Source organism: Syngnathoides biaculeatus, chromosome 18 (assembly GCF_019802595.1).
Source record: "Syngnathoides biaculeatus isolate LvHL_M chromosome 18, ASM1980259v1, whole genome shotgun sequence".
NCBI lineage: Eukaryota > Metazoa > Chordata > Actinopteri > Syngnathiformes > Syngnathidae > Syngnathoides > Syngnathoides biaculeatus.
The window spans coordinates 19,288,507-19,312,041 of record NC_084657.1 but is presented as its reverse complement, the minus strand read 5'-3'; the positions used below and the strand labels follow the sequence as shown (position 1 = coordinate 19,312,041).

The window sequence follows — 23,535 nt, the reverse complement described above, 5'->3', positions numbered from 1 at the left end:
TATCTCTCTCACAGTGGACATGCACCTATGATTAAAATTTCAGACCCCTCCTTGATTTGTAAGTGGGAGAACTTGCAATATAGCAGGGTGTTCAAATACTTATTTTCTTCACTATAATTTAAAAAAGAAAACAAATCGACTCTGGTTTTCAATGGCCAAATTCAGACAGTCTTTAGAAACATTAAATAAAAAAAAAAAAAACACACACAATTAAAATTTAGCACATACCTTTTCCTTGTCTTTGCAGTCTAGTGTCCCAACTAATTACACAGGTGAGAGTTAAACACATAAAACGTAAGCGAACAGTTTATGACCAGAAAAGTGAAACTTACTGCGGCAGAGTGGCTCAGCTTGTCGAAACGAAACTTGAGGTTGGATCGTGGGGAGTTTTTGTTTTTCATCTCTGAAAGGTGCAAGAATGAGAAAACAAGAGCACAATAACATATAGACAGAAAGGAATACGAAGTCACTGTAAGTGATTAAATGGAAGAATGCACATTGAATCAGAGACAAAGCAAAAAGATCTTGTTAGTTTGTCAAGCTGTCAACCTGTGGGGCTTCGGCAGACGGTGAGCGGATTTGAACCTGCACCCTCTCCTGTCACAGCAGGGACAAGCTGAAGACACAGAGGAGGAAAAAAACAATGCATAAATTGCGTGCTTTCTTTGTACGTTCAAAGGCAAGGTTATTCAGACTGCAGCAGATGAGAATACACAGTATGATTATTTAAGGAAGCCACTTGGCTGTAACATGAATTGAATTCCGTGTCAATCCATCCATTTATTCTTCCTGCTGGCTTCCACATTGGGTTATGCATAAGAAAACGCATCTTTGAGGAACGGCATAAATGTGTAGCAAAAATGTGTTTGTCTCACCAAGTGTGTGTCGTCTGCAGGGAGACTAAAGCTGCACGTGCTGGAAGTGGATCTGGAAATTTTACTGCTGTCCTTCTTTATGCAAATTCTGCAAATAAATGAGCAAATGTTTGTGAAAAACATCATCTAGGCAGGAAACGCATGGTTGAATTATTTTGACTTTTTGATGGCTTGTATCTAAATAGTTGGGTCTCTGGAGTGCCTGGCCAACTGTTAAATAGCAAATGAAACGGTAAATGTTATGTTCCATGTGCCGATTTCTAAAAATGTTTCTGTGGGTATGATACTTTACAGGTGTGTCCCAATGTAAGTCAAGGTAATTCAAATGAAAACCCGGCTAAGATTTGATCAATTAATTGGTATTGGTAAAGGCACACACACTCAGGACATAGCACCATATTCCCCTTCGCAGAGAGCCCCCCACAAAAATATTTGTTGACGTGGATGCCGGGGACACATGGCATATGATGGTTAAACACGTCGAAAAAGTAGTTGTCAAACAGGGTGGGGGTTTTGGGTGCCGAACAGTGAAAGGCCCCAAATTTCCTCAGGGCCATCAGGCAGTACTCTCCTTTTCCGACCAGTTCAATACCTCTGCACACACCTGTCTCGTTGCACCGCCTCTGGAGAGCTGGGATTGGACGGCAACTCTGACTTCACCTCCAACATTGGCTGGCAACTGTCAAAGCTTCTCTGGTCACCAAGGAAACTGACGCAACCACAATATACACAGGAAAGACTTAGGTGACATTTTGTGGGGCTTAAGGAAGCACTGTCCATGTCAGCCGTTACCTTCTTTGGCTGTGCTTGTCTGTTTGGCTGTCAATACTCAACAATCGAGGGAACAGACCCGATCGTCGTTTCACTGGCGATTTTACATTAGACTTGGGAATAAATGTCAACGCAGGAATTATTAATTTTATTCAATACAAGGAGCACCAAATCAAGAAACCATCATGACGCTGCAAAAATTACAACCTGTGCTCACCTCAGCGCTGATATGTACCAACCCCCCGCCGCTCAAACTGGTGGGTAGCCCCCCGCCACCCCTTGACATTGTCTCCATGGAGACGCTTCGCCCTCGCATTGCCCTCTGTCACAAAGAGAAGTGAGCAATAAACAGTGAAGGACAAGTAACCTCGAGTGATCTATCAGCCAACTTTGTTGTTAATCGTTCTTCCGAGTCTCAAATTCAATGTTTAGTTTATTGTTTTAGTCATTTCATTACTGGAGTGATGATTATTGTGGCATATTACAGTTCATCGAATGCTCATCAGAAAATTATCAAATTTCACTTAATTAGGCCAGATTAATCTACTTTGTATTTTCTTTAAATAATATAGTAACAAAAAAAAAAAAATAATAATGTTCTTTCACTAAATGGCAGAAGTCACTTTATTAACCTGTGAATAAATTTTTTTGTGACATTTGGTGGTATTCCGCAGGATTTTATTTTCTGTTTCTTGGGCTCGTAGAGGTGGTGACTGTATTACAGAATTGGTAACTACTGTACTAAATTTACACAATTGTTAAACAGAAGAGATACAGAATCCATATTTTGAGTACCTTGATGGATTCCAGCAGACCGCCATGAGCGTGTCCATTTTCTGCCCGTGGCTCCTCATCGAGAGTCGACGTCAATCCCAGCATTCTCTGGGAGCCTCTCTGCAACTCCTCGTGAAGGGTGTCCAGCAGGGCAGCCCTGGTCCGCTCCTAAGAGAACAAAAGAGCAAATACATGGAAATGAAGTGAGCATCTCGAAAGGAGCCTTGTGGAACATGATAATCGGATTGCTTTCATTATTTATTTCATACTCTTGGAAAGGCAGGATTACCTCCAGTCGGGCGAAGCGGATGCTCTTGTAACAGGCCAGCTCTGCGTTGATTAGCTTAGTGAGGAGAAACTCCCGAAACTCTGGACCCTGAATGAAAGCAAACTTGTTAGCAGTTAAAATCATGCATCCGCAGAGCATTGATTCGATCGCAACTGTAATGGTTTGGTTGTTTTAGATATACTAAGACAACCAGAACAGTACATTTGTCATCAAATGAATGCCTTAAGAAAAAATTATCTGGATGAACAGGAATATTCACAGCTAAAATCATCCACCGATCCATCCATCAATTTTCTACAGTGATTGTCCTCATTAGGGGTGCAGGTGAGATGGACTCCATCAAAGCTGACTTTGGGGATGAGGTGGATTACACTATGAGCTACTTGGAAGTCACTCACAGCGCACATATAGACAAGCAAGCATTCAGTAACGCAGTCATACAATGGACAATTTAGAGTCTTCAATGATGCTAACATGTTTGTTTGTGGAATGTGAGAGAGAGCATGAGTACCCAGAGAAAACCCACACCAAAGCATAGGCAATTGGAAAACTGAGGCTAACCTTTAGGACCCAGTTCTAGCCCACTAAAAATAACTAGTACCCAAATAAAATTCACATCTTCTCACCTTCTTTAAAACAGCTGGATTTGGGAGAGGCGGGCCAAACGGCGGTACATCCTCTCGTGCTGTAACAGACACCTGTCAATCACATTTTGTCAAAGAGTAAATTCAGTTTTATGCTGTAGAAAACCCTATGCACCGGCACCTAACAGATGATGTGGAACTCAGCCGTACCTTGTAGATGGTATTCTCCGAGCAGGGATCCTCCACCTGCACTAGAACAAAGGCGTGTAAAAAGTTGGAGGCAATCATGTCTGGTACAAAAGGGGTGGCCTCTTCCTGGAACACCACTGCTACGATGTCATTCCCTATGTGACGCTTCCTTTGGAGCTGAAGATAGAGCAAACGCAGTTAATCACACTAACATGTGGAAGTGGGGCCCTCGGGTCACATGACTTGACTGGCGTCAGCCTTCTGAATAATTGATTATAAAAGCTGTATATCCTCACTTGGGTCACGGGTGTGCTAAAGTCTATCCCAGCTAACTTCAGGGGAAAGTTAGACTACACCGTGAACTGGTCGCCAGTCAGTCGCAGGGTACATATCGACACGATCACCGAGCAGGAATCGATCTGATGCTCCCCACACCAAAGTCAGGTGTGTGTGCCATTACATCATCAGTGACAGAGTCAGCCTTAAGTTACCAATTTTGGGAGTTGGGGAAGACTCCATTTTTGGTGTGGCATTAATGAGACTCGATTTGGACTTGAAATGTCTTAACAAGTGTTGCCCATTTTCATTTGAAAATCATCTTTTTCAAAATACTGTAGTGTGCCACTTGTCTTGTTTTTGAAAGAAAAGTAATTTCTGGCAAGCCAATAAAAATGATGCAGATCACCAAATGAAGTACGTATAGAGCTCGTGCACCTACATGATAAATCACCTGACTCACCATGTTGCCTGTCAGACATAGCATTGTTACAAGTTAATTCCGTTGAGACAAAACGAAAATATGTCTTATAGCACAACATCCAGAGTTTTGTCTGATACCGTTAAACATTTAGAAGGTGATAATAAACGAAGGTACGTGGAAAAATTAGAGACACTTGGCACAGAGGATCCATATTTAATGCCGAAGTCGATGTTTTCGCCGATAAGAAATTGGACTGCTTGTCTTGGACAACTGGATCTACGCATGTAGCTGGTGGGTAAGTCATTGAGATTTAGGTATAAACGTCTGGACGCATACAAATACTTCGTTGGTGGATCTGTTCTCAATCAGGAATAAATCCCACATAGTGATGGACCCACTCAGAATTTTTCAATACAAATACCAATATTTAAATAAATGACCCCTGGTTTTACACAAACTCGCATTCATCAAACTATGACTGGGAAAAAAAACAAGAGGACAGGGAGATGGCTTCTCCGTACACGGTAGCGTTTTGCTGCCACACGTAAACATCCATAAATCTCTCTGCGACAGACAGTTTATTTTCTTTTTTTAAATACGCATTGTTCTCAAATGAGTCAACTTGGCATTCTAAATACTTCTTGGTACTTAGAGATTAACAATAATTCCTACCTGAAATGAAGTGATTGCTAGACAGGCGTGTGTATTTGGTTGGGCACCATGCATCATGTTTAATTGCCAAAATCCATTGCTCTTTTCTGGTCTTTTCAGCTGGTATGCTATAGAATGATCTCTTTGAAGGTTTGTCTCATCTGTTGTGACAACCAACAGCACAACAGGTCTTGGGCATTGTAAATATTCTCCTCCGGTTCAATGTCCCCCACAATGTCGAGCAGCTCTGTTTGACCGACAACATGGCGCAGTGAAAATGGAGACGTCACGTGCACGAGTTCTAAACGTCTCAAAAGGAGGAAAATCTGGTTATTACTACAGTTGGATTAAAGGGTTATTATTTGAATAAAATCAGGACAAGAGGTGGTAAAATGCAAGTTTTGCAACTCAATGATGAGACATAACTATGACATCCAACTTCATCTGTCTTAGTAAAACCCACAAAGACAGGCGAGCTAACAGTAACAGCTGAACAATTTATCTTATTGATAGCTGGTCACGCATTAACTAAGATTGTTTCTTATGCATTGAATTTAGAATAAAATTAATTAACAGACAATACAGACTGGTTTGAAACCATTAAAAAGGCTGAACGTGTCAGTATACCTAATTGCCACCATTTCTGCCACTGACAGCAAGACGGCTAATGAGTGAATATATGTTGTTATTGAGCATGATGGTATGATTTGATTGATGATTTTCTTAATCCAAGTAATGACTTGGCTCGACTTGCTTGAAATTTAGTGAGGACTCAAATTGGCTTGCTTGATTTTTGCCACAGTAAATTGGGACCTGCTTTGAACTTGTGCGTTAAGACTTATGACTTGCATATACTTGATACAGTTTTTGCTCACAATACTCAGTTGTGAATATACATCCGTTGTTATAGAATGTCCACCTGTTGGGTGTCTCCCTCAGTGAACGGCAGCTTGGTTGAGACGTGGAACATGACTTCCTGCTGTCTATGGACCGTGTACACAGATTGAGAACCAGTCTGGCCATGGGACACATCCAGACCCCCCCGAAACCTGCAGTGAGAGCAGTGTGTCAGAACCTTCCCCTCTAGTTAAAGCAAACATATTATGGAAACATGTCTTTGGAAGTGCTTGGATAATTTAGTCAGTAGTGCTTGTCCACCAAACAAGTGCAAAATTAAACATCCAAGTTAAACATTTGTTGTCTGCCTGAAAATGTGTCCAAATGTCAGACATTCTGAAGTTTTGCCCCACTCTTACATAGTAGTGGGGTAAATATATATAATGTACCCACGCCCAGTTTGTATGTCAATGACTGGGTAGCTAGCCTGGGCCATAGACCAAAGCAAAAGAACCCTTTTCAAGCGGCAGCCCAAGCACGACTAACTCAAAGCCAAAAAACTCAGCAGAGTAGCAGTGTTAGCACAAATTAGTGTTAACCTGACACGGGAGCAGAGGGTGTATGGTTAAATTAGCCAGTAGTGGCTTCGTATAAGCACAGTTCATTGGCAATCTGGATGTGGAGTTGTGAACATCTTCTCTGCTGACACTGACAACAGTGCTACTGAAACTGACAAAAAGCGCCTGGGTCTTGCTGCTGTCGTTGTCAGTGAAACATTGATGTGCAGACTTAAACAACAATGCTTAGTGTATTTGCTTTTAATCAAAGGACACATTATTTATCAGTTTTCTAATGATGTTTTGGGAGCCCCTAGAAATCTCTGGGCCCCAGTTAAATGCCTGTGTTTACCTCATAGTAAATCCGCTCCTGCTGATTGTACTAAATAGTAAAATGGTAAATAGTAGAAGATGAGGGCTTTACTGACCCTTTAAAGTCCTGCAGCTCCACAGTGTCACCCAGCAGCTGCAGGAACTCTTGGAACGCTGGCGTTTCCTCATTGTTCCTGAACAGCTCCTCCTCAGATACCTAACCGACATCCACACAAGAGAGGACATTGATTCCTATATATCTATCTGGGGTGCTGCTATAATGATCAATTGTGTAATTTGTCAAGCAGTCACTAATGACGCACCCAATGGTGGGACAGTAAGACCGTGCAGGAAGACAGGACTTAATGAGAAACCCAAGTCAGAGCGGGAGGAGTAATGTGTGCCATCTGAGGCAATGGAATCTAATGTATGACTTATCGTGCATTTTTACCTGTCCAAAGCGCTGAAAAATGACACCAAACTTGTATGTGCTGTTCACTTCATGCTCATCGTAGTTGACAATCAGCTGAGATGCCTTGAGAGATGCACACAATACAAAAAGAATCAATTCCCCAGGCCTGTTAATTGATAAATATTATTGTTTTGAGCTAGCTTCACCTTTGGGTAGAGGACAGGACTGAAACGGAGACCGGCTGCGTCGTCACACAGCAGCTGTAGAATAAAGAAAAAGAAAAACACACATGGAGGTACAAGTGATCACCAAAGAAAAGAATAACAGGCTTTAAGTGGATGTGTGTGTTTATGTGTGTACCTTTGCCAGCTCTTGTACACTTGGAATATCAGGCAGTTCTGTCACTGACAGTCGCTGATAGATTGTCTTTACTCGGGACCTGAAGGTGCAGAAAAGCACAATCATCCACTCACTAGTCACCATCCAGTGCCAGATGATGAAACACTATACACTATATACTGTTGACGATATGAGCAAAAGTACTGTTAATCGATTAAATAGTCAATCAAGGCCTCTCCTAGACTTATTAAATTCTCACTAAATCATAATTCTAAAGCACGTAAGGAGAAGTTGGGCAGCTGTATATGGAAATTTTGAGGAAAGCCCACAAATAAGGGCTATTTCAATGCATGGTGGGATGACTTTGGGATTAGATTGCACAAGGCTTCCTTCCTTTCAGTGGAAGGACAAGATGTCCTAATTGGTTTGTCTCTGTTGTCCCTATATATTCCATATTGACACAATTGGATTTTTGACTGATTGCTGAATGTACCGGATGATGACGTGGAGGTGTTCCTGTTGATTCTCCACTTCATGCCTTACAGACAACAGTACATTTCCTACATTGCTGGATGGGCAGGAGAAGTTTAAATGCTCCTGGAAGAGAAAAAGAGAGAGAGTGACAGAGAGAGTGAGAGAGAGAGAGAGAGATGACAAAACAAAAATGCTCAAACCTGCTGTGAGTGGGCATTAATGAAGCATTTTAGGCAAAGTTTTACAGTATATGGTTTCTATAGGATGAAATTTTATGTAGTTTTATGTCCAAAATTTATGAGACAAAGATAATAATGTAAATTATTAGTTTTATGTTTTTTGTTCATTTAGTTTATTAACATTGGCAAAAAAAAAAAAAAAAACGTTTTTCACGAAATAAAACTGCTGAAAAAAAGTCCATCCATCCATTTTGTGAGCTGCTTATCCTCACAAGCACCGCCGGAGTGCTGGAGGCAATCCCAGCTGTCACCAGGTAGGAGGTGGGGTACACCCTGACCTGGTTGCCAGCCAATCACAGGGCACATACAGACAGACAACAGTCACACTCACAATCACACTTCAGGCAATTTAGAGCGTCCAATTAATGTTGCATGTTTTTGGGATGTGGCCAGAGAAAACCTACACAGGCACGGGGAGAACATGCAAACGCCACACAGGCGGGATTTGAACCCCAGTACTCAGACCTGTGAGGCCAACAATTGAACCCGATCCTACACCACGCCACCACTAAAACAAAACAAAAATAAGGAATAAAATAAATTACATTAAAAACACGATAAATTATATTTCTTGATGCAGAAGAGATGAGCAAAAATAGAAGGCAACATATTGGGATATTTCTGCAACTGAAAATAAAGTGAAAATGAAATGAATTTTCTCGGCAGACAGGTTCTACACCACATAATTTTTATGAATTTAAATTCAAATGTAACATCAAAGAATAGTCATAGAGGCAGTCATGTTTCAGTAAAAATCACGCTACTTCTGTCAACGTGTGAATGTATACATGTCAACATTGTCTATATTGCTGACGATACAACTGAATGTCCCTCAAGAAAGTGCACAAAACTGCAACATACTTGAATGTACTTGAAATTTTATCTATTTATAACTCTGTATGTAGTCACAGAGCATTATTTCCTGCAACTATAATCACATCATACACCTAATGTTGCAGCTCACCTTCCCCAAAAAGTACTTCCTGTACGCCCGAGCGGCCTCGTTAGTCTCCTCCAGATGATATCCACAATCTGCATTCTCCTGGGCCTCTCCTCCCCTTCCTCCTCCTTCTCCTCCTCCTCCTCCAAGCTCTTCAACCCCGCTGGCCTCCCAGGTGGCAGGAGGAGCCGCAGGGGGCGGAGGTTCCTCGGGTTTCTCGATCCAGTAACCTCCAAACTGGGGGAGGATGACCTGGGGGTACGGGCCTCCCTTTTCCAATACCTTCATATGCATCCACACATGCACGCACAAACCAGTAATTAATAGTACATTGAACAACTGCCATTTGTCAAGAGTCCAGTCAGATTTCCATTTCCCTCCCCCCAAAAAATTTAAAAGTGTTTTTTTTAAATTAATCTTATACTTATTGTTTAGGCATTGCATCTGATTAAATAGTAATTTAGTTGATATATTTTGAAGAACTACAATAAAATCAAAAATGGTACATTAACAATTGGTTATATATAATGAAATGTATTATTCTGTCTATTAACTACTAAAATTAAAAAACGAGAATACATTTCTATTGCATCTACTTTATTTAAATAAACTAAAATAGTACGATATTTGAAAATATGGATAAGTGCTATTACTTAAGGATGTGACCAAGTTGGATTGCTGATTTTAGGTGTTTTTCTAACATATATATTATTAATGTTCGATTTTTTTGATCATACTGATATACAGTTTTAAAAAACAACATTGCAGACACTTAAGAAAGAGTAGCGTTTGTGAATCACCAACAGGGAAAATTATTATTATTAGAACTATATTCTTATTTCTGATAATTGTATGCATCTATCTTTTTCTTTTAATTATTTACTATTGTTTATCCAACCATTCTCTACACTGCTGAATCACTTAGGTTATTATAATTATTTATTTTTGTGAAACATTATCTATTTTTGAGGGCAGAAAATACTGAGGAAAATGCAGTTTTGAAATATTTACTATTTATAATAGTTAATTGGTGAATAATGAAAAATAGCAACAGCAAACAGAAATAATCCCTGAATGTTTTAATCTTAATAACCTTAAATTCTTTTTTTTTTTTTTTTTTAACTGAAACACAGCACAAATGTTTATTTACTCTTGTTCTACAACTACATAAATGACAGATGGTCTCACCTCTTCAATCCTTGGATAAGGGATGTAGTCATCCTGTGTAAAGAAAAACTTGTCACACACGCTCATCCACACAAATGATCCACTGAGAACTAGAGACGGATAACTGTTTTTGTCATTTTGCGGGAGTATTATGATTACAGTATGTTGTGGCGACAAAATCTGTCGCATTTTTCTTCTGGAGAATTATTTTTACAGACATTGTGTCCTTCCTCAAATGTAAGTGTGTTCTAAACATCAACTGAATCTTTCAATATTTCATGAAAGATGATAAATAATAGTCATTTACACTAACATGGAGATGCACTTGGACCCAAGCTCAACCATAATGTTCTTTCTGAGCTCTGAAACTCACAACTTTACGGAATTTTATTTTAATCCTGTTTTCGTGGGCAACGCCATCTTTAAAATGGGAGTTGTCCCAGTTGTTGCGCTGATGATTCAGGAACAGTACTGAGTGCGATAATGGACTCCCCTATAATGTATGTCACAATTGGAACTAAACCTAGATTAAAGAGGTGCCTTTTCGTCATTGACTTTGAAAAAATGACAAAAACTGAATTAGCCTACTCTTCTTCTCCGTGGCTTCAATAGTGTCCGACTTCCTAAAGGTCAGATGATGACATGAGAAATTGGACGAAACACACTGTGTATCCACCGTTGTCGTAAAAAAAAAAGAACACACATAAACAGCTCTATTGTTGAGGACAATTTGCGACAAATGGGCAAATGAAAAGATGGCGACAGACGTGAGGACAGACAGACTGACTGACGTGCCTTCTGCCTCGGAGGGACGGCCTTCATCTCAGCAGCTTCTGGAACCTGCTGCATCACAGACCACAGCTTTTTTTTAGTCAAATCCTGCTACTGTGTATTGCTTCGTTTTTTTTTTTTTTTTTTAACAATGGTGAGCTTATTGGGATTTAAAAATAAAAAGTGACAATGTTTTTTTGTTTGGCCCTGATAGACTATTCACCTAAACAATAAAGGGTGACAAATTTATCACTACAAAGTGTGCGTATGTTTAAAGATGTTGTCGCTAAGGCAAAGGCCCAAACAAATTCATATATTGAAGCATATGGTTCGATATACAAACAAGCCTGTTTTGTATTCATACCAATATTGTGAGGATAAGCAGCTTGGAAAACGGATGGATGATTGGATGCTTAGGTAGGTGCTTAAAGCCAATGCCATTATCGATTTTTGGTTCTTATATATTATATATACTGTATATTTTCTTAGAGTGTGGGTTTGTTGGAAATTATTTCTCTCATAGGATTGGAAACGTAAAGCCACTGAGCTCCCCGGCAAATAACAAAACACTGTGAGTACCAATTAACACCCCCTAAAATTGTTTATAATTACTTATTTATGCCACAAGATGCTGGCAAAGCACTTGGTGGAATGAAACTCTTCGACTCACTTTAACATAGTTTCTTGGCACAAAGATCCCACAAGACAAGACAAAAAATGGCAAATAATTCATAAAATCATTTGTAATTGTTTTCATATGCCATAGGATGGGAGCAAAGCACCACTTTTGCTAAAATTAAACTTCAACATAGTTCCTTGGCACCAAGGTGGCACAACAATGGTGAAAACTGAAACTGCATCCCTACTAAATATTCATCATTGTTTTTACATGCCACAAGATGAAGACAAAGTACTACTTTTGCATAAATCAACCTATTCAACTCATTTCAACATACTGTAGTTCCTTGATGCCAAAATGCCACAATAGGAAAGAATGCCAGTCATTGACACCCCCACCGAATAGTTTTCATTTGCCGATATTATTATTTTCAAACATAAATATACCCCGTACAATGGTTCTCAAAGAAACAAATTAATTTTACTACATCACTCTTAAAATGTGCCCCGCGACTGACTGCCGACCATTTCAGGGTGTAGTCCACCTTTTGCCCATTGTTAGCTTGGAAAGGCTCAGGGCACCCTCACGACCCTTGTGAGGATAAGCGTCTTGGAAGAATGGACACCCTTAAAAGGAAATGACTTGAAGATTATTTGATTTTGGAAAAAAAAATTTATTTGAATATGCACAGGCGACAAGACTCTCCATATCTTCCGATAACAACCCAGGCTAAACTCAACCCTAACAGACTTAAAAAAGCTTGTCCCTAAATTGAGATGTACCACTACAACATACTTCTTGATATCACTTCCTATTCTATATTGTGACATCTTAGAGTGTTATTTTAAAAAAGCAACACAAAAAAAATTATGATTGGGTAGTTTTCCAGAAAATAGCAGGATACATAAAAAAAAAAATAGTTGAATTTGTGAACACCAAAATGGTGGGAATTACTGTTCAGCGATCTGGTGAGTTGATATTCAATAACAAATCAATTGTGATCATGATTGTTCTACCTAGTAATGTCTGAGCCAGGCGATCGTGTCACATGACTAAAATTCCACTTACCTCCATCTTGTCCATCATGTCAAAGAAATGGGCCGACTGGGGGTACACATAAAGGAATCGATATTATTGCCGTTGCTTTATTTTAGTGTCACATGGTTATCTGTGGCCAGTTACAATGTTACAATGGTAACTATACTAAAAAAAACATATAAGCCTCATACCGCCCAACTCTTAGGTTCAATGTCTGATTTTTTTAGAGGACATTTGTAATGATAGGGCATCAGGGTACATTTTACCTTGGTGGTGGGTGGTGCCGTTCGGGGAGGGGAGGGGGGGCAGTCGGCGTCGGCACCATTGGAGGCCGCCTGGAGCTCCTGTTTACTGGAATAACCATCAGCAGGTTTTTTTTTTTTAGGTTAGGTTGCCCCTTTAATGATTCCATTAGAAGTTCACAGATTTTTACAGTTTCAACAAACACAAGTGAAATACATGATTATTACATGTATTAATTCATTCGAATGTAGATATGATAACTAGATATATGAACAGAAACATAGATGACAGCCGGACTGATAGTACCCTCCCCCCCTTTCCTTGAGTCATTTCAACAAGTGTAAAACTCCACTTTAATACAAGACACACAAGATAAAAACACAACGAAGTTTTCCATTGTGTGAGAGTGTTTGTCCTGATTTATCCCAGCGTCACACATCATCGTTACACTTGTCACAGTGGAGTGATGAGTGTACCGCTAAAGATAGAGCTTCAATCTGCCCAAAGCCTCCTGAGAGTCAACTGCAGATGACTTCATAGCACACACACACACACACACACGTTACATCACACACACACACACATAAAGCGTAATCATCTCCTCCAACCAGGCAGAAGGACCATCCATTTCCTCATCTTTTGTCAGATCGGACCCCTCCGAATTACACTCTCCTTGGATTAAAACGCTTTTTAGCATCAATTCATCTGATTTGTATGACCTATCAGATGTGACTGCTGCTTATTTGCCTACAGGAAAAAAATTGATTGCATTCTATGCAACAACCCCAAAAAATATTTGGGTAAATAAATGCTGTATGTATGGGAATCCGTGTTTTTTGTTTTTAAATTAAATGAACTTATTCTCATGAGATCTGAGTCGTCATTTATCTGATTTTTTTGTCTTGAGATAGGAGCAAAAATTGGACTATCAATTTACACCAGTTTACTTGGAGTTGAATAACATTTTGAGTTGTTGGCAATAGTGCACGATTGAGCTGGTTTGCCAAAAAACAATAAACCCACAGAAGAACAACAACACAGAGAAGAAGAACACATTGGGAATAGTTGTGTTTTGCTTGTATTTTTTGTTTTTGCAGGTTGCGTGGAGAGGATTTTTTTTTTTCATTGCTAATATACAGTACAATACTGTCGAGTTTCTTTTAAGAAAAAATGCTACGATGAGCAAATTCTGGTGAGGTTTTTGGGGAGGAGCAAGAAAGGATCGAGTCCCCATACTTTTCAACGAGGAAAGAAACAGTAACTGGGTACAAGAGAGTTTTGCGATACAAGTGTGTCCCTGAACAAAACAATCTCGTATCTCAAGGCACTGCTGTTCAGTATTTCTATTTTATCTATTTTTGGGGTGAATTTCGAAGTAACTTTGTATATTTTGTTATTTTGCATTTTTATAATTATTTCAATACACTGTGTGTTTTATTCATATCTCACTGTTGTTTACATATTATTTATTTACTTGATGTGACAGTTGGAACACGAGTGGCCCCACTACGAATGTGGTGGGTTTGCATGCAGATTGTTAAAAATAATAAAGTAGTAGGAGTAGTAATAGTAGGCTTTTTCTATTTTTTTTTTTTATTATTTTTATTGTTTGCTTTGTAGCAAATGCCTGAAGGTTTTATGCTAATACTCACTGACATTTGGAGCAGTTTATAATTCCCTCCACCTTGACTAATGCCCTAGGTCCAGATGTAAATAAAAAAAAAACACTGTGCTGCATTCCGTTGCCTGGAGGACTTACAGTATGCATATTTACATGGAAGAGCGCATGGATGGAGCCCGATGCCGTTTCTACTATGTAGGATGTTTTTGAATATGTAACACGTTTACCGTGTTCCTCCTCTCTGTGGTGTCGGGAAAAGTGACATTTCCAGGAATTAAAAAAAAAAAAGTGGAGCAGCTGGTGACCGTGAGGAGAGAGGTCAACCGCCTTGAGTGGGTTCAGACAAGGGACACAATCTAAATTAAGTATGATTTTGGAAAAAAAACAAAAGCTCATTGCAGATCATGTAAGGTAATGTCCAAACATGTGATACTGTGTATAGGTTTTAAAACTTGAGTTGTTGGCAAAACATGACAGAAACACATTGAATTTTGTCATGGTAATAACTTTAAAAAGATGAGGCGGCGAATAGACAAAAAGGTCACTCGAATGTGACCATGGAGACATGAGACCTACTGAGAGTGAGAAAAGGTTACATAGACATGGTGAGGAGCTCTGTGTACGCTTACGTGTGTGTGTGTGTGTGTGTGTGTGTGTGTGCGTGCGTGTGTGAGTCTTTTGTGTTATAGGGGGAGGGAGCTGACAGGTTGGTATTTGTCTGAAATGATATTTTGACATTTTGGATTTTGCTTAGGTGAGAGTTGAGTTTTGGACAGTCTGTGTGTCAGTCACTTACCGGGCTTTTTAAGTTTAAGTACGGATCCACACGCTAATGGGATCTAGTCCAAGAACTGCATCAACAGTTCTGTCTCTACAAAGATGAATGGGTTTATTAACCTAATAGAGTGTGTGTTTGGCATATTTTGTTATAAATGTATCTATTTTGTCACATGAATCCCCCCAATGGATGATAGTTTGTTGTATTTAAGATATGTATGTGCACGTAGGCTATACGCTGGACTGGTTACCAACCAATCATAGCCACGCATATAAAATCATTTTTCCCCATTGAAATGAATGCAAATGCCATGTTTCAGCTTCCCGCCAAAACAACCTGTATTTAATGAGAAAAATAATGATAATATTCTACTCTATAAAAACACAGTAATTACATCATTTTTGTAACATTTTTGCTTCAACTTAATTGAGATTGTTCTGCTCTTTCTGGTGTGCATGTCTTAACCACATGGAGGAATTACAATATAGATGCAGTATATGGTTACACATGCAGCATACTCCCAATTAGTCAGGATGCTGCAGTAACATTAGTTGTTCTTTGCAGAGGATAAATAATATGTCTGTGAGGATTGTTATGTTTGCTGTCTACGTGTGCTACTCCATTATTTGTGTTTAAATATCAGTTATTCAAATGGTTTATAAGAACACCATACAATGAGCTGTTTGGTTGTTTTAAATACACAAAGCGCAATTACCTTTTGTTTAAGTTTTGGTTTGACAGTAAACTGGAAGTTGAAGTGGTGAAAACCAGTTTGAAGCCCCTTTTTCAAGAACTGTGCCTGATCAGTATCTGCCAAATTTCTGCTCCTTGTGAAATGAGTTCACTACTACCACAATAGAAAAATTCATCCAAATAATAATGTGTAGCTTCTAGGTCTGGTATCTCAAGGATCCACTGTAGTTTTTACAAATAGAACCTCATGATTGTTTTTGATGAGCACTTGGGCCTACAATGCTACTATATTTTTTGTTAAATCAATACATTTTCCATGATTTTTTTTTTTTTTTTTGAGTTCTTCTGTTGGATCTTGCTCCTGGCAGCTTTTGTGCGACACATATGACGATGGGATTTATGTTGAAGTCATCTCTCATTAAGTCTGCTGACAGCTGCGTGTCACAGCTGATCCTGTCATGTCCGACCAAGTTAACACGTTAACGGTGATGTAAAAATCGCCCCGTAGGCCACCTAACATAGATCATGACCTTTTTCAAAACATCTTAAACATCATCTTGGACTGAAACCAAAAAACTGTTCATGTGAGAATGATTAAGACCCAGTCGCAAACTGCCTATTAATCCATTTTTTGTACCACTTGTTCTCATTCGGTTCGAAGTTGAGCTGGAGCCTATCCCAGCTGACTTTGAGTGGTCACCAGCCAATCACAGGGCACATTAAGACAAACTACTGTTGACACTCACATTGACACCTAGAGTCATGACTAAAAACATTGGCACGCTACTCCAGTCCACTGTGCTACCAATTTTATTTGACTGTTTTTTAGATATTTTCAGTTTTGGGGAGTATGGAATTTGGAGCAAGAAATCAAACTTATATCATACAAAATGTGGCTAAAAAGTTACATTTTAATTTTGCTATAAAGTAACAAGCGCATAAAAATGACGCTTGAGCTTGTTTATATTTAATAGTTTTGTTGTACCTGAGTTTTTCATGATCATGACAATGGAAATATAGTTAAAAGTACAAATGGGATATTTGTCAGTGTACCATAGCTCCTGTCGAAATTAAGGCCGAGGGTACACCCTGGAATGGTCCCTGGTTAGTCACAGGGCATCTTGACACAAACAACGTTTCGCATTCACATAAACCACATGAAAAATTTTGAGTCTTCAGCGAACCTAATCCGGATGGATTTGGGACATAAGAGGAAGCAGAAGTCATGTTTCAAATTATCACGTATTCTTTTACGGTAATTGTTAATTCTCATCATATGCTTCCCCCTGCATCTTATGATCTCCCGTGAGTTTTGAAAGAATGCATTTTGTCACAAAATATTGCAGTTTAAAAGGCAGATTTTCATTTTATCAAACAGCTTTTATATCGGATTTTAAACCATTGTACAGGTGAATCTAATAAATTGATCACATAAATGATGGGTCAATTCTTTGGACATCCCTGAAATGTCCCATTGTACATAAAGATCTCACTCTCATTCAAACAGACTTATAACCAAGTGTGCAAATATGACATTTTCTTTAGTAATAATACAGGAATGAAATGAATGAAAGCATTGTTATAATAAACATTATTATGGCATATAGCAGGCCGTGCATTGAAGGACAACTGTATTTGATGCAGCCCCCATATTCCATTCTATTTTAACTGCAATAATACAAATTATTTTACGTGCAATCTTTTGCTCTTGATGATGCATTTTGCTCCTCAAATTAGTCTAATATCTCATGTGCTTGCACACGTGCACGAGTACTTATGTCACTTTTGGAGCACAGCCACCTATGCACGCACACACACGTACATGCGCTCGCACACACACACACACACACATGGTAAACCTGCAGGGGCGTCCTTTGCAGACATGCCTTTGGTATTTATCTCAGGGGATGTCGATTGTTCTCTTTGGGTACATTACTATTTACCTCGGTCAAGAACAGCATGAAGAAAAAGACTAAGAAGAACACAACATATAGATAAAATCCAAACTAACAATCATTTTTTTGTTTTATCTTACCAAGATCATATTACAGTCATATGATGATGGTCATTTTAATGTCCCGAGCGTTAAGATGATGTAAGATGTGCTGTTTTAGTGTAGTTGTTTTTTTTTAATACACACACATGGACACACTCTAATACACTACGCAAAAAAAAAACCTCTAAGCATTCAAAAATGAACTCATTATTGATGCGCTTTTGTCAAATGTAAGAAAGAACACAGACTCACACAGATGGGAGATAAGGACTAAAGCCAGACTCACCAGTGGTCATGTAGCATTGTTCTGTTGCCGTCGGTAACTGAGCATCCCACTCTGATGAGATGCAGCCTCTATTGCACTCTCGCTCCCTCCTTCTCTCTCCTACTCTCTCTCTATTGTTTTCTCTGGGCGACTGTTTATGTTCTAATTTATGACATCACATCTCTCATTTACAAGTTCATAGAGAATCTTCTTTTTTAATCTGCAAGAATGAGAGGAAATAACTCTCCATTCCCACAGCAGCAATACCAAATGTAGGAAAAAATGTTGGTGACTTCCAAGGATTTTTTTTTGAGTTACGAGGAGGTGGTGGAAGAGCGTAGTAATTAATGGACTGTAATGCCCTCACATGTGGGCAAGGGGAGCCACAGTCACCAATGCACATTCAGTAGCTTGATCACAGAACAAATTAAACTCAAAAGTCAAGGTAACACTGCATTATGAGCATTAGATGGGTTGAACGTTTTATTCATAACTGTTCTCTGAGTTTGTATTGATGTTATAGTTACATGATGGGCTGGATCAAATTCTTCTTTAAAGCATACATGGTCCATGGGCTGTGTGTTGCTCACCCCTTGTTGATCACAAATCTGTTAAATTGACCAGTAATCTATCTACCTGAGTATATGTTCTCTTCCTCCCTGGGTATTTTTCCACGTCACACCTCTTCATCGCGATCAGATTTCATCAAATCACTTCTCGTTTGCACTTAAGTGTTTCCTGGGTTTACAATGGTGCTCCGAAGTAGGAACGTGCAACCCATCACTACTCTATCATAGTAGTTAAGTCGTAATTATTGTAAATATTTCTATGAAAAACAATCACATAACTTTGGCTTAAAGTCCACTTGCTTAATGTGAACACATATTTGGAAACACCGTGGACAATTTAAGCAAAAGATATGTGAACCTAATGTTCCCTCTAAGCTACGCACCTGCGCAATTGCGCACTTGTTGCGCACTGTAAGTGCATATGAAATCTGATCCAGTAGTGAACCACACCCTGACCTTTTTTTTTTATATACATATATATACAGGCAGTCTCTAATTAACTCCTGCTTGGCCACACCATGCCACACACTCTACTTCCTTGTTTACCTGACACCGCCCACCTGTGGCTCTTAAATGGGTACACTCAGAATTACAAACACCACCCACCACCGTTGCTTTAGTTAGAAACACAGTCTGGGCAACGTAGAACAAAGACGAGTTTGACATACTGCTTATGTTTACTCTCGATAATAATGGCAAAAGTTAAAAAAAAAAAAGAAGAAAAAAAGGCAGGCAGTTGCTTTAATAATAATAATAATGAAGAAAAAGTGGTGAAACTGGATGAGATTTTCTCTTTTTTGAGTAAAAAAAAGTCTGGTCTGAAGACAAAGTAGAAAGTACAGGATGAGATGGTGCATAATGTTAAAATTCCACCTTGGCGCAGCCTGATAGAGAATGAAAGCACAGACAATACAGTGCACAAAAAGCTAACTCTGTATTTTAAAAATAGGAGACATCAAAACATTAACCTTAAAACTGTATGGTAGCATCATTCAGCTTTCAACGTATATCGAATATCTTTCAACTAAAGATATTCTGCAAGCAATAATTCAGTTTTATGCCAAGAAAAACAGACGGGGATATCATTGTGGGTTAAAAATAAATAAATGGAACGAAGATGGAGGCGACATTTCAAATTTACAGTTCATAGTTGGCTCGGTTTGGTTTGGTTAGCAATGTATTTTTTTGTTTGTCGACATTTTCATTGTAAGTTTGCAAAAACACAAAACAAAATTGATCTTAAAATTTTCTGATTGTAATGTAAAGCTGAATCTTTTAATGAGGCATGTAACTTCAGTGGATAACACCGATCTGACCACAGTGCATATGCCTGATGTTGCTCACAGTGGGAGCGCTCTCGGGCTTAGCGTGTTTGCTCAGACATGTCAAAAATTAGACGGAACGTGAAAGTGCTCCAACACATGTAGACAGACAATGTAAGAATACTCATGGTGTTTTATTCTTTGTCCTTTCCGATCACTGATTAATATTAAAGCATCTTACTGAGTCAATCTTTATTAGTACAGTAGTTGGTGATTTTGTTTAGAATCTTACGACTTCTCGAGTACTGTAGTAAATCAACAACAAAAGACACACTGATCCCCATTGTTTGGGGATTGAATTGGGAAGGGCTCAAATTAAGGGACAAGTGATGCCTATCTGCCAGCAGATGTATTTTATTGCAGTATACTACTTCTTCTTGGGAAAATGTGAGGTAAAAAAAAAAAACACTTTATAGACTCCAACTCATGTTGTGTTGACAGGTTTTCTTGTTATATAATGCGTCACTCACCGAGCTCTCAGGGCACTGACGGAAGACTTGTCAATCCTGTGGAGAGAAAGAGAAATGCATTTAAGGTAAATTGCACTCAGACAGTCCAATGGAGGTGTGAGGGGGGAGTGCATTAAGACTAGTCAGACGTGTGGAGCACATATTAACGTCCACACATACTCGATTAACCTTAGCAGCCGAGTGGAGGAAAGGTGTGATTGCAGAAGCGCACGACAATAAAAAACAATATTTATTGAAGTACTGCCCCCCACCACCACCACCACCGAATTCAATCACGTCGCGATCTAGTGGTTAAAAGCGAGCAACAAAACAACAAAACAAGAACAAAGTCACATGAAGATGTAAGTTCTTTCCTCCACTGTTCGGTTTCATTTCCATATTCACACGTTTGATGTTAAAATATGACAAAATCGTAGCCAAAGAGAGACAAGGTGATGAGGAACATCAGGAGCATCTTTGACAGTGGCAGATCCTGGCATGTGTGACATGTCCGGTCACACAGGGTGAAAAATTGCTACAGTATTTGAAATCACATGGCGTCTCTGTACTATGCTCACTCAGGACCAATGTACGGTAGTATTTTCCGATTAGACAGGGCTTTGGCACCTAATAATATGATCTTAAAGTGTTTCAGAAAAAAATCCAACAAAACACAAATAGCTGCATTTTTCAGCAAATAGCTATGTTTAGGCTCCACGGGGGGTATTATGGAATTTGTGGTTAATGAACTGAGACTATACCGGTGCTTTAAGATGTGTTAAATTCAATGGAAATGCCATTCATCGTTTCCATCCCCACCCCTCCAAAAAAGTGTCATTGTCTTAAATACAAAAAATAGCGTTCTTATAGTGTACTTTATCAAAACATATAGCAATGACATACATAAAATGCAAAGAATGAAACAACTTTTTGCCATATTTCGCTTCAGTTCAATGAAGATTGTGCTGCTCCTTATGGTGTGTGCGCCATGGACACCCGGTCGCAGGATAATACAGTGAGACACTGAGACATACAAAGAAGGGTCCAGTAAGTTGTTCCAATATAAATCATACCTGGCCGAGGATAAACAATATATGCCTGTGAGTACTGTTATATAGTCTGTCTGCATGTGTTACTCCGCTGTTTGAGTTCAAATATGTTTGCCTCAATGGTGTGGACTTTAAAGCACAGTTATGTTGTTCTTTTAAATACACAATGTGTAATTCTTTCCTTTGTGTTTCGTTTGACAATAAACATCAACTGAGAATGGTAATAAACTGTTTAAAAAGTAGTCCACTATCTGCCCAACTAATAGTTCTGTGAAGTGAGTTTAGTAGAATTCATTGCCAGCAATCGTATATCAAATTTTTGCTCCCAATTCAACGCAGCAAAATTTGAAAAACAACAACCTCCTATCTAAAAAAAACTGAAAGGTAGGGTCACACACATCTCAAAGCCCCACAGTGGGGTATTACTGGACTTCAGACTTCGCATGGAGCTGGCTGAGGGAAAAAATTTAGAAATAGCTATATTGAACCTAATATTGTAAATTATTTTTATTGTGGTTGTGTGGGACTGCGCTAGACTGAGGCAAACATTATGGAACAGACAAAATCAAATCCCTCATCACTTGAAGTGGATTCATAATAATAAATATATGTGCTTTGGGAGTCTGGAGGTGGAAATTGACTTCTCACAAAAATAACAATAAAAATGTTGTGTTTCCATAGAGTTTCCAACCTGTCTTTGACGTTAGATGTTTAACTCATCTGTACACATTAACACTTTAGTTTCACATTGACAAGACACAAGTGCTTTGGGCTGGTGACCAGTCTAAGTTTACTTTGACTCTTGACCAAAGTCGGCGGCTCGCCTTCAATTCTCCAGTGCACCCTAATGAGGACAAACGCAGTGGTATCGGGGGTCCCAGGGATATATTTTTCCAAGTACTCCCACCCACTGTTTCAAACAATAATTACAGTATTGGTTTTTGGAGATATGAAAACTTGAGATACAAGTGCTGTATAATAAGCAGCAGTAAACCAAAAAGTGAAGTTCTGCATATGGGAATGCTGGGACACGCTCACTATCCTCTTATGCGATGCTCAGATGAAGTTTAAACCATTGTCAAACAGAATATTTACATACCACTTAAGTATTCTAATCAAATTAAATTTTTATTTTATCACTTTCAATTACTGTTTACTGCAACGCTTCTTGTTAATTAGAGCTAAGAAAAAATTTTTAAGTTCATTCACAAATGTCGAACTATAAATATAGTATACAGGGGTTCCTTCTTTACATGCTAAAACACGTAGAACACGTTTCATGAGATAATTGTAATCTGAGTTGTCCACTGATGTAAAATCTAGAAGTTAGCGTCGAAGATTTTCAAGTTGAGCTGGACTGTTGTTGCAAGTGGACAATTTCATGTGAGCAGTTTCCCCGAAGCCAGTGCTGCATTATTCAGTAACGCAACTCTATTACCTCTGCCTGAGCGTAAGGCGCGAGGTGCACTTAGGGGAAACAATGGAGGGAGAGGACCATATGCGGACTAAGCGATAAGGTGCTATGGACAGAAGGAGTGGTTGAAGGAGATGCAGAAGGGAAGGAAGACTGGTTAGAAGTCTTGTGTAACAGTTTCCACACTCTGTTGTTTGTTCTCTGAAATGTATTCAAGTGACAATGGCACACACAGTAATTGCTACTGTAGACTCATTTATCAGGATTTTGCTTCAACTCTGGAGTTTTTTTTTAAATACAACTGCCAAGTGTTGCCATAATAAGGACATTAACTTCTTCTTTTTTAATCTTGGCAGACAATTTGCAATGCGGTTGCTTTTTTTTCCCTTCACTTCCAACTGAAGACTCTGACACAGAAACCATGACAGGTCCAATAAGATATTAAAAGCACGTCCGTGCGTGTGTCCATGTTGTTGTTTTTTTTTTTTTTTTTGCCAACCCCGTTTTAAATAAAATGTGCAATAATTGTTCTTGCCTTGCCACAATTTATATTCTTTAATTCATTTTATAAAGCACTTTAAAAACAACAGCCTTCAAA

General features: G+C 39.0%; 1 protein-coding gene across 1 annotated transcript in view; it reads right to left on the bottom strand.

Annotated features, from left to right (window-relative positions):
• The window catches only part of LOC133491894 (rap1 GTPase-activating protein 2-like), a 31,768-nt gene that overhangs the window by 3,528 nt on the left and 4,705 nt on the right, over window positions 1–23,535 (bottom strand). The window contains exons 3-24 of the mRNA XM_061803605.1: window positions 20,496–20,531; window positions 12,805–12,889; window positions 12,569–12,604; window positions 10,132–10,164; window positions 8,968–9,225; window positions 7,784–7,887; window positions 7,312–7,390; window positions 7,158–7,211; window positions 6,991–7,074; window positions 6,656–6,756; window positions 5,753–5,882; window positions 3,504–3,659; window positions 3,336–3,407; window positions 2,710–2,796; window positions 2,442–2,588; window positions 1,864–1,968; window positions 1,668–1,759; window positions 1,480–1,584; window positions 876–963; window positions 550–616; window positions 333–403; window positions 229–260 (exon numbers count right to left, since the gene is read on the bottom strand). Coding sequence (XP_061659589.1) covers window positions 249–260; window positions 333–403; window positions 550–616; window positions 876–963; window positions 1,480–1,584; window positions 1,668–1,759; window positions 1,864–1,968; window positions 2,442–2,588; window positions 2,710–2,796; window positions 3,336–3,407; window positions 3,504–3,659; window positions 5,753–5,882; window positions 6,656–6,756; window positions 6,991–7,074; window positions 7,158–7,211; window positions 7,312–7,390; window positions 7,784–7,887; window positions 8,968–9,225; window positions 10,132–10,164; window positions 12,569–12,604; window positions 12,805–12,889; window positions 20,496–20,531 — 2,002 coding nt within the window. The 3' untranslated portion in view covers window positions 229–248. The remainder of the gene's footprint in view (window positions 1–228; window positions 261–332; window positions 404–549; window positions 617–875; window positions 964–1,479; window positions 1,585–1,667; window positions 1,760–1,863; window positions 1,969–2,441; window positions 2,589–2,709; window positions 2,797–3,335; window positions 3,408–3,503; window positions 3,660–5,752; window positions 5,883–6,655; window positions 6,757–6,990; window positions 7,075–7,157; window positions 7,212–7,311; window positions 7,391–7,783; window positions 7,888–8,967; window positions 9,226–10,131; window positions 10,165–12,568; window positions 12,605–12,804; window positions 12,890–20,495; window positions 20,532–23,535) is intronic.